Here is a 14525-nt window from a genome sequence, read left to right on the forward strand (position 1 = left end):
GGTAACAGATTAACACTTTGGCCAGGTGTGGTGACTCACACCTGTAATCCCCACACTTTGGGAGGCCAAGGCAAGAGTATCACTTGAGTCTAGGAGTTTGAGACTAGCTGCAGCAATATAGTGAGATCCTGTCTCTACAAAAAAGAAAAAAATTACCTGGGTGTAGTGGCACACACCTGTAGTCCCAGCTACTTAGGAGGCTGAGAGGGGAGATGATTGCTTGAGCCTGGGAGGTTGAGGCTGCAGTGAGTTGTGGCTGCAACACTGTACTCCAGCCTGGGCAACAGAGGGAGACTCTGTCTCAACAAACAAACAAAGAAAAAACCCCACAGCTATCTAGGGAAAAAGTAAAGCAACCAGCATATACAAGTGACATATTGTTATATTTTCACCATAGGTTTGCTTTAAGAAATAGTGCTCCCTTCAGAATGGAAGAATTTATCTGCTTCTTATTTGATGGGGATCAGAGCTAAGACGGCTGACTAAATAAACATGGGGGACTGGAATCTCCTTGGAGATACTCTGGAGGAAGTTCACATCCACTCCACCATGATTGGAAAGATCTGGCTCACCATCCTATTCATATTTCGAATGCTTGTTCTGGGTGTAGCAGCTGAAGACGTCTGGAATGATGAGCAGTCCGGCTTCGTCTGCAATACAGAACAACCAGGCTGCAGAAATGTATGCTACGACCAGGCCTTTCCTATCTCCCTCATTAGATATTGGGTTCTGCAGGTGATATTTGTGTCTTCACCATCCCTGGTCTACATGGGCCATGCATTGTACCGACTGAGAGTTCTAGAGGAAGAGAGGCAAAGGATGAAAGCTCAGTTAAGAGTAGAACTGGAGGGGGTAGAGTTTGAAATGCCCAGGGATCGGAGGAGATTGGAGCAAGAGCTTTGTCAGCTGGAGAAAAGGAAACTAAATAAAGCTCCACTCAGAGGAACCTTGCTTTGCACTTATGTGATACACATTTTCACTCGCTCTGTGGTTGAAGTTGGATTCATGATTGGACAGTACCTTTTATATGGATTTCACTTAGAGCCTCTATTTAAGTGCCATGGCCACCCGTGTCCAAATATAATCGACTGTTTTGTCTCAAGACCAACAGAAAAGACAATATTCCTGTTATTTATGCAATCTATAGCCACTATTTCACTTTTCTTAAACATTCTAGAAATTTTCCACCTAGGTTTTAAAAAGATTAAAAGAGGGATATGGGGAAAATACAAGTTGAAGAAGGAACATAATGAATTCCATGCAAACAAGGCAAAACAAAACGTAGCCAAATATCAGAGCACATCTGCAAATTCACTGAAGCGACTCCCTTCTGCCCCTGATTATAATCTGTTAGTGGAAAAGCAAACACACACTGCAGTGTACCCTAGTTTAAATTCATCTTCTGTATTCCAGCCAAATCCTGACAATCACAGTGTAAATGATGAGAAATGCATTTTGAATGAACAGGAAACTGTACTTTCTAATGAGATTTCCACACTTAGTACTAGCTGTACTCATTTTCAACACATCAGTTCAAATAATAAAGATACTCATAAAATATTTGGAAAAGAAGTTAATGGTAACCAGTTAAGGGAAAAAAGAGAAACTGAAGGCAAAGACAGCAAAAGGAACTACTACTCTAGGGGTCACCGTTCTATTCCAGGTGTTGCTGTAGATGGAGAGAACAACAGGAGGCAGTCACCCCAAACAGCTCTCTCCTTGCCAGCTAACTGCGATTGGAAACCGCGGTGGCTTACAGCTACATGGGGTTCCTCTATAGAACATGGAAACCGGGGGTCACCTCCTAAAGGTAACCTCAAGGGCCAGTTCAGAAAGGGCATAGTCAGAACCCTTCCTCCTTCACAAGGAGAGTCTCAATCACTTGACATTCCAAACACAGCTGATTCTTTGGGAGGGCTGTCCTTTGACCTAGGGTTGGTCAGAACCTGTAATAATCCTGTTTGTCCTCCAAATCACGTAGTGTCCCTAACGAACAATCTCATTGGTAGGCGGGTTCCCACAGATCTTCAGATCTAAACAGTGGTTGGCTTTTAGACATTATATATATTATCAGAGAAGTAGCCTAGTGGTGGTGGGGCGCGGACAAAACAGATATGGGCAGCTCTAAAGACCAGCTGTTAAGACAGACAACTGCAAACTCATTTCAGCAAGGGAAAAACAGCTCTAATTCTAGATTGTGAAAGAATACTTCTAAATCCAAAGACATAAGGTTGTCAAATCAGGATTTTTTTTTTTTTATATGATATTCTTTCGAATGTGTGTAACTGATTTTGGGAAAATTACATGTTCAGAACTGGGGCTAAATGGTTTGATCAGGTTTTCTCTTTGAAGAGACCACAGCCTTAGGACACAGTTCTTCATCTATATAATTCCACCTTGGACACTGGGTTAATTTTGTTTGCCCCTGGAACACAATCACGTGGTTTCCTTCTAGACTGCATCCTGATGTGTCTTGAGTATAATCACATGTTGCTACCTAGTAAATAAAATCTTAAAAAGATCCGTGGCTTTCCTTCACCAGTTCGTAGCACCGTGATTCACTGCCCGGATTGGACTCGGCTCTACTCACTGGACGTCTAACCTCTCCACTTAATTAACAGTACGCACCCTACAGGGGTGTTGTGAGGATTAAAATTTAAAATACCCGTGTTTTCTACATTGCCTGGCGCACAGCGCTCAAAAGCTATTGCAAGCTCGTTACTGCTCATCCTCCAGAAGCCCACATCAAGTCAGCCACGACTCAAGGAGACTCCAAAGATAAAAGCTGGAACCAAAATACATGATTCTAAACACCCTCCTCAGCTACTGCAAAGTCGTGAGCACTTTCTCAGGACGAGAGCCAAGAAGTCCAGCACCTATGGGTCACCACAGTTTCCGAGGTCCCAGATGAGAAAGATGAGCTCGCTACTACCGTGCGGCGATCCTTCCTCTCGCAATAGTCCCAGTGCTCCCGGGCCCTGCCTCCGGACGCCAGCACAGTTACCAAAATCTCACCTCTTGCAAAGAAAACGAATCGCTACGGGGACCGGAAGAGGAAGAGGTGCGGCTCCAACAGCCAGAGGGGCGGGCATACGCAGCCTCCCTCGGCTCAGCCTGCAACGGGGGATGCAGAGCGTCCTGGTCGCCATGAAAACAGGCCACACCCCGGCGATCCCAGCCCGTGGTTCGCAAGTGCGCAGGCGCGCGCCCCCTTCCGCGCATGAGCAGTTCTGCTCCCAACCCGCCAGTCGCGGTCTCCGGCGCCAGCTACGCCGCTGCCGCTGTCACTATGGCCCATTACAAAGTGAGGGGGGCGCGGCATGGCTGGGGGCATGCGGGCGGTAGCAAGCCGTTGGTCGGCTCTGGGTGGGAGTGGGGTCGCGCGCGTAGGTTTGGGCGGGAGGGCCCCGAGGTAGCGAGGCGGAGGCGGGGTTGCCAGACTCCCAGCGCCTTCTTCCTGCTCGGCTCCTGGGCTCTGGCCACTGACCCCCGGTGTCTCTTCAGGCCGCCGACTCGAAGCGTGAGCAGTTCCGGAGGTACTTGGAGAAGTCGGGGGTGCTGGACACGCTGACCAAGGGTGAGCCTGAGCTAGAAGAGGGTACCTCGTGCCCTCGTCGTGCTCCCCGGCGCTGCCCCTTTCCCCAGCGGGCCGTAGCGTGGGGAAGGAGGGGAAACAGATGGGGCCCGTTCGGGGTCCAGCGAGGCGGACCTCGGGGTTCGGCAGGGACCTGGCTGCTGGAGGCCGCCCGGGTGAGGTAGCCTAGCTACGCTACCCTTCTCCGCACTGGGAGTGAAACTCTTGCAGCTGTTGCAAAGTCTCTTCAACTTCCGTTGCTTTGCCTCGAGCAGCCGCAGTGGACATGTTTGCCAAAGACCTTCAGATCCCAATTCCTCCCACCTTACGGTTTTTGTGGAGTCCTCAGAATCTTGTTAAGAAACAGTTTCCCTCCAACAAAGAGCAACTGGAAAAATGACCGAATTTCAAAGTGGGCTATGAAGTAGTTGAGTGAGCCTAATCCCTGAAGTAGGAGATGCATAGCCAATTTGGCTGTGGCTTTTCAGCCCCCATTCCTTAGTCTGTGTCAATTCTTATTTTGTGTATATTTCATAGTTAAAGTAGAATTACAGTTGAAAGAGCTCGAGGGCATATCAAGATGGTTACATTGTTTTCACTTTTTAAAATGAAAACTTACTGTTAACGCTGTATCTCTTCATTCGTGGCTTCAAGATCTAAGTAAGTAGATGAGTAAAGTGTCGGAAACAGGAGGATTCCAAGGGGTAGGGTACAGTTTACTTCATTAGCTTAGCAGTAATTTAAATGCCTGCTATGTCACTTAACTCACTGGGATTTTCAAGGGTGTAGAATGGAATTGTTGGCAGGGATCAGGACTTGGGTCATATGAAACTAGGAAGTTTGGGAAGTGTGGGAAATAAGTAGGTAACTGCTCTTTGGACAGAAGCAAAGTTTAGAGGAAAATTCTAGGAGCATAACTCCTGGGTCTTAGCAGAAAGCAGGCTAGTAGTTTTGAATTGTTACCTATTTGGGGTTCAGATAATAGTTTACCTCTTTGCAAATAAACTTCAGCAAGTGTTAAGGGACTACTCTGAAAGTACTGTGCTATGTTGTCTCTGGAAGTATCACAGATGCTTTGAATGTCATTCCCTCTAAAAACTCCGTAAGTTCATTTCTTTCATTTAATCATTTTACTCAGGCATCTGTTCTGCACACTGGAGATAAGCAGAGGAGGATAAAAGTCTGGGTTCTCATAAGCTTATGTCCTAGTTGAGGGAGACAAATACATAAATACGTAGTGTCAGCTAGAGGTAAGTGTTACAGATAAAAATACAGCGAAGTTAGGGATAAAGAGTAACAGGTGAGGCCAGGCACGTGGCTCATGACTGTAGTCTCAGCACTTTGGGAGGCTGAGATGGGTGGACTGCTAGAGCCCAGGAGTTCAAGACCAGTCTGGGCAACATGGCAAAACTCCCGTCTCTTAAAAGAAAAAATTGCTGGGCATGGTGTGTGCCTGTAATTTAGCTACTCTGGAGGCTGAGGTGAGAGAATCACTTGAACCCAAGAGGTCAAGGCTGCAGTGAGTTGTGATTGTGCCCCTGGGCAACAGTGACACTCTGTCTCCAAAAAAAATGACAGGAGGGATGTGTGTGTCATTTTATATAGGGTGGTGGGGGGAAGGCCTTTCTTAAGTACTTTTGAGCAGAAACCTGAAAGAAACAATATCTGTCAAGAGTTTCAGGAAGTATAAGGAGGCCAGAGTGGCTGGATGGAGCAAGTGAAAGATTGAATGGTAAAAGACAGAAAAATGACAGTTGTAGGAGGTAACTGACTACACAGAAGATGTTGCCCAGGCTGGAGTGCAGCGGCATGATCTCAGCTCACTGCAACCTCCACCTCCGGGTTCAAGCGATTGTCCTGCCTCAGCCTCCCAAGTAGCTGGGACTACAGGCATGTGCCACCATGCTCAGCTAATTTTTTGTATTTTTAGTAGAGACGAGGTTTCACCAGGTGGGCCAGGCTGGTCTTGAACTCCTTACCTCAGGTGATCTGCTCGCCTCAGCCCCTCAAAGTGCTGGGATTACAAGTGTGAGCCACCGCGCCTGGCCTCCACTAGAATTTAACCTTTCAATCTCCTTAGATTTTCAGGCTCCTAAATAACATCAGCCAACACAGTATTGATGTGATTTATTAAAAATTTGATTTTCAGCTTCAAACACAGATGCTTTACACAATTCTATTTGTTTTTACTTTTTATTTTTTTTGAGACAGAATCTTACTCTGTCACCCAGGAATGCCTGGCCTCAAGTGATCCTCCTGTCTTAGCTTCCCCAAGTGTTGATGTTATAGGCATGACCCCCTGTGCCCAGCCTCACAAATTTAATTTATATATATATATATTTTTTCGAGACAAGGTCTCTGTCGCCCAGACTGGAGTGCAGTGGTGCAGTCACGTCTCACTGCAGTCTTAATCTCCCAGGTTCAAGCAATTCTTCCACCTCAGACACCCAAGTAGCTGGGACTACAGGCATGCACCACCATGCCCAGCTAATTTTTAATTTTTTTTTTTTTTTTTGAGACGGAGTCTCGCTTTGTCACCCAGGCTGGAGTGCAGTGGTTCTGTCTCGGCTCACTGCAAGCTCCGCCTCCTGGGTTCATGCCATTCTCCTGCCTCAACCTCCCAAGTAGCTGGGACTACAGGTGCCCGCCACCACGCCCAGCTAATTTTTTGTATATTTAGTAGAGACAGGGTTTCACTGTGTTAGCCAGGATGGTCTTGATCTCTTGACTTCATGATCCGCCTGCCTAGGCCTCCCAAAGTGCTGGGATTACAGGCGTGAGTCACCATGCCCGACCAATTTTTTTTTTTATTTTTTTGGTAGAGTCGGGGTGTTACCCAGGTTGATCTCAAAAACTCCTAGGCTCAAGCAATCCTCCTGCCTTGGCCTCTCAAAGTGCTGGAATTTCAGGCATGAGCCACTGTGTCTGGCCTAAATTTTTTACAGCTTATTTCCAAGATGATTTGAAATAGTTTATAACATTAAAACACTATGAAAGGATGGCTAAAGATAAAGATGATAAGTCATTTGGAAGCTGAAGCATTTTAGCTATTTTGAGCACTATATCAACCTCTAAAAATCCTGGCTGCGAAGGCAAAAAGGGGCGCACGATTGGGTATAGAATTCTTGTCTGATTAAAAGGAAGTGCATTTCATGTATAGAAAAACACAGGAAACTTAGTATTTACAGTATCTTCTGCAATGATCAACCTTGTAAGTACCACTGACAGAAATTAGAAGCCAAAAGAAATGGGATGGGGGAATAAGAGGAGAGAGAAGACTATTAATATTCGTGTCTTATAACATTAGGATTTGGCTGGGTGCAGTGGCTCATGCCTGTAATTCCAGAACTTTGGGAGGCTGAGGAGGGCAGATCACCTGAGGTCGGGAGTTTGAGACTAGCCTGACCAACATGGAGAAACCATGTTTCTCCATTTTAGAAACTACTAAAAATACAAAATTAGCCGGGCATGGTGGTGCATGCCTGTAATCCCAGCTACTAGAGAGGCTGAGGCAGGAGAATCGCTTGAACCTGCGAGGCGGAGGTTGTGGTGAGCGGAGATTGCATGCCTTTGCACTCCAGCCAGGGCAACAAGAGCGAAACTCCGTCTCAAAAACAAAAACAACGAATTTCTCAAAAAATAGTGCTGTTAAGTGTATTTAGATGAAGAGTAACTATCAGAACTCAATGTAAATTGTTAAGTATAGTTGCCCATTTGATTTTTTCATACTGTATATTATTTTGGTAAATTATTAAAACTCTAAAAGAACAAAAGAAGTATGTAAGTTGGTTTACAACAGGACTTAACTTGGGGTCTAGATAGCGATCACTGTTTTTTTTTCTTTTAGACAGTCTTGCTCTGTTGCCCAGGCTGGAGTGCAGTGGCATGATCTCAGCTCACCGTAAGCTCCACCTCCCAGGTTCACGCCATTTTCCTGCCTCAGCCTCCCGAGTAGCTGGGACTACAGCCGCCGGCCACCACGCTCGGCTAATTTTTTGTATTTTTAGTAGAGATGGGGTTTCACTGTGTTAGCCAGGATGGTCTTGATCTCCTGACCTGGTGATTTGCCCGCCTCGGCCTCCCAAAGTGATGGGATTACAGGCATGAGCCACTGTGCCCAGCCACATTTTTTTGTGTGTGGTTACTTTTTTTGCTTTTATTAAAATTTTCAAAGGGTTCCATGCACAAAAAGGCCAACCACTAATTTAGAGTTTTTTTGTCGAAGTAGTAAATTCTAGGAAGAATTTGTTCCATAGATGAAGAGCAAGGCAGTGCTCATATGAGTGATTAGATATGAAACCACTCAAGTATATCTTATTTTAATGTTGATTTGAGCATGTTGACTACAGGTAAAGTTTTTGGTTGGTGGTTATTTAGCAAAACAAACTTCACTTTTAAGATCATGTTTGAATTCAGAGCGTCTTCCAGTAATTACCATAGTCCTGTTGATTCTTTCCTAAATTCTCGAATTTCTTTCTTCTCACTGTTCTATCACTCCCATCACTCTGCTACAGGTTGCTGTCTTTTTAAACTGGATTACCACATCAGCCTTTTAACTGTTCTTCCTGTCTTTATCCTCATCCCACTCCAGCTGGTTCACATAGCAGTTAAGAGTGGATCTTGTCACTCCCTTCCTTAAAACTGTTTAATTATATGCCAACCAAATTTGCATGACCCTCCGTAATGTGGCCATGACCACCTTTCCAGCTTCCTTTCCTGCCAAATTACATCTCCAGCCATACTTGAATTTTCAGTTCCTCAATACATTGTTTTCTTGCTCCTGGGCCTTCCCATTTTATCTGAAACACTCATCCCCTAGGTATCAGGTCTTTGCCTTCCTTTAGGAATCCTTCCCTGATGTCCTAGGCTTGCGTAGGTGTCCTTCCAGTGTGCTACCGTAACCCATTATCCAGTATTACTGCTTGACACCCTCTGTCTAGTTCTTTGCGTATCTTTTACACTTGACTGTAAATTTGTTGAGAACAGGGACCTTGTCTGTCTTGTTCAGCATTGTATAGTCTTTGCAACGTGCTCAGCATATAGTTGGCACCTAATATTTACTTGGTAATGGAATATAATTTCAGCCATTCAAATTTAATACGCCAATTGTTGCTTTTTCTGCTTTTTGATTTGCAGTGCTGGTAGCCTTATATGAAGAACCAGAGAAACCTAACAGTGCTTTGGAGTATCCTTTCATCTTTCAAGTCAGAAAAAGGCTTTATTTTGAAACTCTTATTTTTTTAGATAGATAATAACCTTTAAAATACTTCTGAATATTGAGAAAGTTACTTTTTTTTTTTGAGACAGAGTCTTGCACTGTTGCCTGGTGGGGAGTGCAGTGGTGTGATCTTGGCTCACTGCAACCTCCGCCTCCCGGCTTCAAGTGATTCTCTTGCCTCAGCCTCCCAAGTAGCTGGGATTACAGGTGCCCGCCAGCAAGCCCAGCTAATTTTTTGTATTTTTAGTAGAGACAGCGTTTCACTATGTTGGTCAGGCTAGTCTCAAACTCCTGACCTCATGATCTGCCCAACTCGGCCTCCCAAAGTGCTGGGATTACAGGCGTGAGCCACCATGCCCGGCGGAGAAAGTTACTTTCACTTGAGTTTTTGGATGGTGATCTCTGGGTAGATACTGGTGGTAAAGTGGGTGACTCTGGTCAGGGATATCGATACTACTCTATGCTATTTCATTAGTTTCATTCATGTCTAATAAGTAAGTTCTTAACATTGATAATAGTTTTTTAAAGCATCACTTAGGAGCTGCTACCCCAGAGAATCCAGAAATAGAGCTGCTTCGCCTAGAACTGGCTGAAATGAAAGAGAAATATGAAACCATTGTAGAAGAAAATAAAAAACTGAAAGCAAAGGTAAATTTTAAAAAATAGTTCATGTTAAAATAATTTTACCTGTAATAATTATATGATGAAAACCTCACTAAAATGGACAGGAGGGGAGGAAGGTGGGTGAATATCAATTTGAATTCATTGCAAAAGCCAAAGTTATGCTGTGTCTAGAAGACCACAAGACAGGCTGGGTGTGGTGGCTCATGCCTGTAATTCCAACACTTTGGGAGGCCAAGGTGGGCAGATCACGAGGTCAAGAGTTCGAGACCAGCCTAGCTAACATGGTGAAACCCTGTCTCTACTAAGAATACAAAAATTAGCCAGGCATGGTGGCATGTGCCTGTAATCCTAGCTACTCTGGAGGCTGAGGCAGGAGAATCGCTTGAACCCGGGAGGTGTAAGTTCCAGTGAGCCCAGATTGTGCCACTGCATTCCAGCCTGGGTGACAGAATAAGACTTCATCTCACGGGGGGTGGGGGGGAAGAAAAGAAAACAAGAAAACCACAAGACATACTGGAAATAGGACAAGCAAAGAAGCAAAGTGTGGTCAAGAAGAGGTCTGGCTGGGTGCGATGGCTCACGCCTATAATCCCAGCACTTTGGGAGGCCGAGGTGGGCAGATCACCTGAGGTCAGGTGTTCGAGATCAGCCTGGCCAACACGGAGACACCCCGTCTCTACTGAAAATACAAAATTAGCTGGACTTGGTGGTGCATGCCTATAATCCCAGCTACCTGGGAGGCTGAGGCAGGAGAATTGCTTGAACCCGGGAGGTGGAAGTTGCAGTGAGCCAAGACCGTGCCACTGCACTCCAGCCTAGGCAACAAGAATGAAACTCCATCTCAAAAAAAAAAAAAAAAAAAAAGTTTCTTAGGAACCTGCATCAACAAAAGGATGAGAATATTGGTTAATGCTCTTTATAAGTAGATGGTCAGTTCTGAAGTTCTTAAGCAGTTGATTTTAAGTAGGCCAATATGGGGCCACTGCTTTGTAAATGGTACCTCTTAGAATTTGTACAGTTCATAGTCTGCAAGGCCATATGTGGTGGCCCTCTGTAAATTTGTTAGGAGTTAATTTTATCTAGTGCTAAAGTTTATTCTTTCTTTTTTTGAGACAGGGTCTCTGTTACCTAGGCTGGTGTGCAGTGGTGCAGTCATGTCTCACTGCAGCCTTGACTTCCCAGGCTCAAGCAGTCCCCCGACCTCTGCCTCCTGAGTAGCTGTGACTGCAGGCATTTGCCACCATGCTCGGCTAATTTTTAAATGTTTTTAGAAATGGGGTCCCACTATGTTGCCCAGGTTGGTCTCAAACTCATGGGCTCAAACATTCCTCCTGGCTTGGCCTCCCAAAGTGTTGGGATTATAGGCATGAGCCACCACACCCAGCCAGTTTTTTCTTTTTTCAAAGTCCTGTGAGAATTTTCATGAACTTCAAATTAATCAACTCTTAAGTCTTTGAGGTCTTAACACGTTCTTAATCACATAATGTATTTTACCTTACTCTGAGTATTTCTCATAAATTATCTTCTCAACAACTTTGTGAGATAAGTGAAACAAGTACACAAGCCACTTTATAGGTGAGGAAACGAAAGCACAGTGAAGTCTAATAAGCTTCTCAACTCCAACAGGTAGTTGGCAGAACCCTAATGTTAGCCTAGTGTTCTTGCAAGGAACCACACTTAGCATAAAATAAAATGCATTTACTTTAAATTATCCAAGGTTCCACAATGTGTAATGCTAGTTAACTCTTTGGAACCTTTTAACTCAAAGACATTAGTAGTTTATTGGCTAAGTTAAGACATGTCACGTAACTCTTTATCTACTTTTCAGTGGGTATTTTCAGTAAACTTTTGGTGGAGAGGAAGAAAGTTCCTTATAAGCAAATGAATCTTTGGGAAGATATAGTTTATTGCATATCAAGTATTTGAACAGTACAGTCATGATCTGGAATGAAATTTTAGTTTCAAAGCAATTTTAAAGGTTTATATAAAAGGGCTTTCATTAGATTCGATTGTATTAAATCTTAAATCACTGAAGAGTTTAAAATGGATAGTTATAGAAACTGATATAAATACAATTTACTTGATAACTAGTTGAATATAATAGTTACCTTGTTTTTCTATTTTTTACCCAATTTAGAATGAAATTCACCTAAATTCCTCTTGTCTTTGCCCCATAGCTTGCTCAGTATGAACCACCTCAGGAGGAGAAGCGTGCTGAATAGGATTCTTCTCAGTTGAAAAGACAATGAAAAATGGTTTTGTATGACTTGAATAGTTTGTATAGTATATAATCTTTTCTGAACAGATGCTATAGAACTCTTTTAATATGTTTAATTCACCTATCACACTCTGTTAAAACACATAGAATCATCAATAAAACTCAATATAACTTTCTTTGGGTCTTAAAGCAGGAGAATCCAAAGTAAATCCTGAAAAAAACCTAAACACAGCCATCTAACTCATTACCTTAAAAGACATTCTGTTTATTAGTCTGATTAGGAATGATGGCACTGGTTGTATTTTAGCCAAGACAGTTTAGCATGGAGCTATTCCTTGGTATAGTGCAGGATATGAACACAGGTACAGTCATTCTTTGAAGGTGACACTGTTATGTATATTCCCTATAGGCAGCTGGAGAGATCTGTGTGACACAAGATGCTTTTGTACAGGTTCCCAGAGTCTTCTGCTCGTTTGTGTAACATGGAACAAATAACTTCTTTGCCACCACTTTGCCTTAGATAACTGTGTGTGTGTGCCAGTTTGAACTCTGACACCACATTTTCCTTCTATGCAATCATGCCTTGTCTGATAATCTTGCATTGCTTTGCTCTGAGCTTTAGTGGGTCCTAGTTGCACACTGGCCTTTCTGTGCTGTTTTTCAATTTGCCTAATAATAGCAGTTACCCTGATTGTAATTTATGTAACTTTAAACAGGATCACACTGTACCCCCTGCCTGCCTTATTTGCTTACTGAGCACAGGACAGAGGCAATATACAACTCTGGGTTCACACACAAGCTGAGATGAGAAGAGGAATGAGCCATATATTGTGGAAAATCATAGTTTGTAGGTATAATTATATAGTGCTTTTCTCCCTCAAAGTATTTTTCTAGCCTTGAATTCATTTTATCTTCATTATATAATCCCTGTGAAGTAGGTGGGATAAGTATGAGGGGAAGAGGGGTGCTGAATTTTTAGGCCAAAGACTGATATTAATACAAATCACTCACTAACTGTAGAGCCTTGGGCATATCAGTGAACTGCTCTAAGATTTACTGTCTTCATCTGTTTAATGAGTAGAATATCCGTGATGCCTACCTCACAGGGTTGTTGTGAGGGTCAAATGAGAATGTATGTGAAAGATTTGTAAATGGTAAAGCACTATATTCTTGTTTGTTAGTCCTTTTTCCTTTCTTTGGTTAGACCTACAGTCAGATGTTTTGTTTTATTGATCACTTATTTTCCTTACTGATAGACCGTCATTTTATAGACATATTCCTATATCATATATTCTCTCTCTGTTAGAGAACCTTTCTTTGTTTTTGGTCAAAACACATAGAAAACAAAATGATCCAATGAAAACTGGTTTAACTAGCAAAAGCCTTGGCACCTGTTGGAGACTATGGCCAAGCCAATTATAAGGGCATTTAAATCAGCCCTGTTAGTAGGAATGTGGCTATAGCTGGTGCCTCTTCAAGTCACAAGTTTGTTTTTGGAGTGGGTCCAGAAGATCATTCGCTTGAATAGATTTCTCTTTTACCAATTTGAGTACCTCCTACATGGGCAGCAGTGGACTAAGTGCTGGGTGTGATAAAGAGGAATGACTTAATTAGGAGACTATATAATCAAATACAGTGTGGGTTAGGACCTGTGACAGACCATTATAATAAAGCATGGCCCCATGAGGGTTTTGGAAGAGAGGGAGACTTGGCTTCTTTAGTTGGTGTGACAGTTTTTTGGTAGATACAGGTTGAAATTTTTTTGTGGCAGCCAATCCTCATGTGCTTTTTACTCATTGGATTAGTATTAATATTTATGTCAGTAAGCCAGGTGACTGTGACTGTCTTTGGTACTATCCTTTTTGAACAGAAAGGCAACATGTGGGTTCGATAATCACACTTTTAGGTGAAACTGACTTGCTTAAACTGCTGTAACAGTCAGTGCTATTTAAGAATTCAGGATCAGCCTAGCCTCTAGAGGTCCTCTTCAACATTTCTGTCAAGGATTTGCATGAAGACAATACACAACAAGATGCTCGATGGAAGAGAGAATGGATCCTACCAGTTAAGCTCCTGTTATGCTTCTGTTGCTTTGTCTATAAAATATCAACTTCACATCTTGCCTACCTCACAAGGTGGTTGTAAGAATCAAATTAAATATAATGGATGTAAAAGTGCCTTGCAAACTGTAAAGGATTACATACAGACCAGATGGTAGTGCCAAATCTGTGACACAAATTGGAAAGTCTGGTTGGAAGACTATATTGAAACAAGCTTTAAAATGATTTTAACCACGTGGAATACCCAAACTGCTGGGCCTAAACCAAAAAGCTGAAGTATCAAGTCTTAACGTTTAGGTTCAGAAATGCAGCTATACACATTTAGGCACTAGGATTGCTGACAAAAGTGTTAGTTCCAGTGATTATCAACGTGAACCACCCTAGGGATCCTTAAAAAAAATTCCATTCTGGAAAGTACAAATAGAAATATTGTCTAGGTGTTACAGGGTCATTCTGAAAGTTGTACTGTTTAGTATTGCTTTGTAGGAGTCAGATGTTTGATGAATATTGACAAGATTGAATGTAGGACAAGAGACAGGGACCATCCTGGCCAACATGGTGAAACCCTGTCTCTACTAAAAATACAACAATTAGCTGGGCCTGGTGGTGGGCGCCTGTAGTCCCAGCTACTCAGGAGGCTGAGGCAGGAGAATCGCTTGAACCTAGGAGGCAGAGGTTGCAGTGAGCTGAGATGGTGCCACTGCACTCCAGCCTAGCGACAGAGCGAGACTCCGTCTCAAAAAAGAAAAAAAAAGTTCCTCAGTTACACTAGCAACATTTCAAGTGCTCATTCCTCATAGGACTAGCAGCTACATGTTTGCAGAAAAATAA

The 14525-nt window shown here is 43.2% G+C and overlaps 2 protein-coding genes across 2 annotated transcripts; both read left to right on the top strand.

The window, feature by feature from the left end:
• Positions 1 to 249: 249 nt before the first annotated feature.
• GJA9 (gap junction protein alpha 9) lies at positions 250 to 2523 on the top strand. Its single transcript, XM_017856167.1, has one exon. The coding sequence runs from the start codon at positions 493 to 495 to the stop codon at positions 2035 to 2037; it is 1545 nt and encodes a 514-aa protein (XP_017711656.1). The 5' UTR covers positions 250 to 492; the 3' UTR covers positions 2038 to 2523.
• Positions 2524 to 3025: 502 nt separating this feature from the next.
• Positions 3026 to 13811, top strand: MYCBP (MYC binding protein). The gene is made up of 5 exons (XM_017856169.1): positions 3026 to 3304; positions 3505 to 3577; positions 8711 to 8759; positions 9311 to 9440; positions 11594 to 13811. Exons 1-5 carry the CDS (start codon positions 3221 to 3223, stop codon positions 11636 to 11638), a joined length of 381 nt encoding a protein of 126 aa, XP_017711658.1. The 5' UTR covers positions 3026 to 3220; the 3' UTR covers positions 11639 to 13811.
• Positions 13812 to 14525: the final 714 nt, after the last annotated feature.

Source organism: Rhinopithecus bieti, unplaced genomic scaffold, assembly GCF_001698545.2.
Source record: "Rhinopithecus bieti isolate Rb0 unplaced genomic scaffold, ASM169854v2 scaffold_41644, whole genome shotgun sequence".
Lineage (NCBI taxonomy): Eukaryota > Metazoa > Chordata > Mammalia > Primates > Cercopithecidae > Rhinopithecus > Rhinopithecus bieti.

Excerpts from the sequence above, each read along its gene's own strand:
- GJA9 (XM_017856167.1), top strand. The coding sequence starts at position 493 with ATGGGGGACTGGAATCTCCTTGGAGATACTCTGGAGGAAGTTCACATC.
- MYCBP (XM_017856169.1), top strand. The coding sequence starts at position 3,221 with ATGAGCAGTTCTGCTCCCAACCCGCCAGTCGCGGTCTCCGGCGCCAGC. Across the intron at positions 3,305-3,504 it reads TCACTATGGCCCATTACAAA|GCCGCCGACTCGAAGCGTGA; the intron begins GTGAGGGGGGCG and ends GTGTCTCTTCAG. Across the intron at positions 3,578-8,710 it reads GCTGGACACGCTGACCAAGG|TGCTGGTAGCCTTATATGAA; the intron begins GTGAGCCTGAGC and ends TTTGATTTGCAG.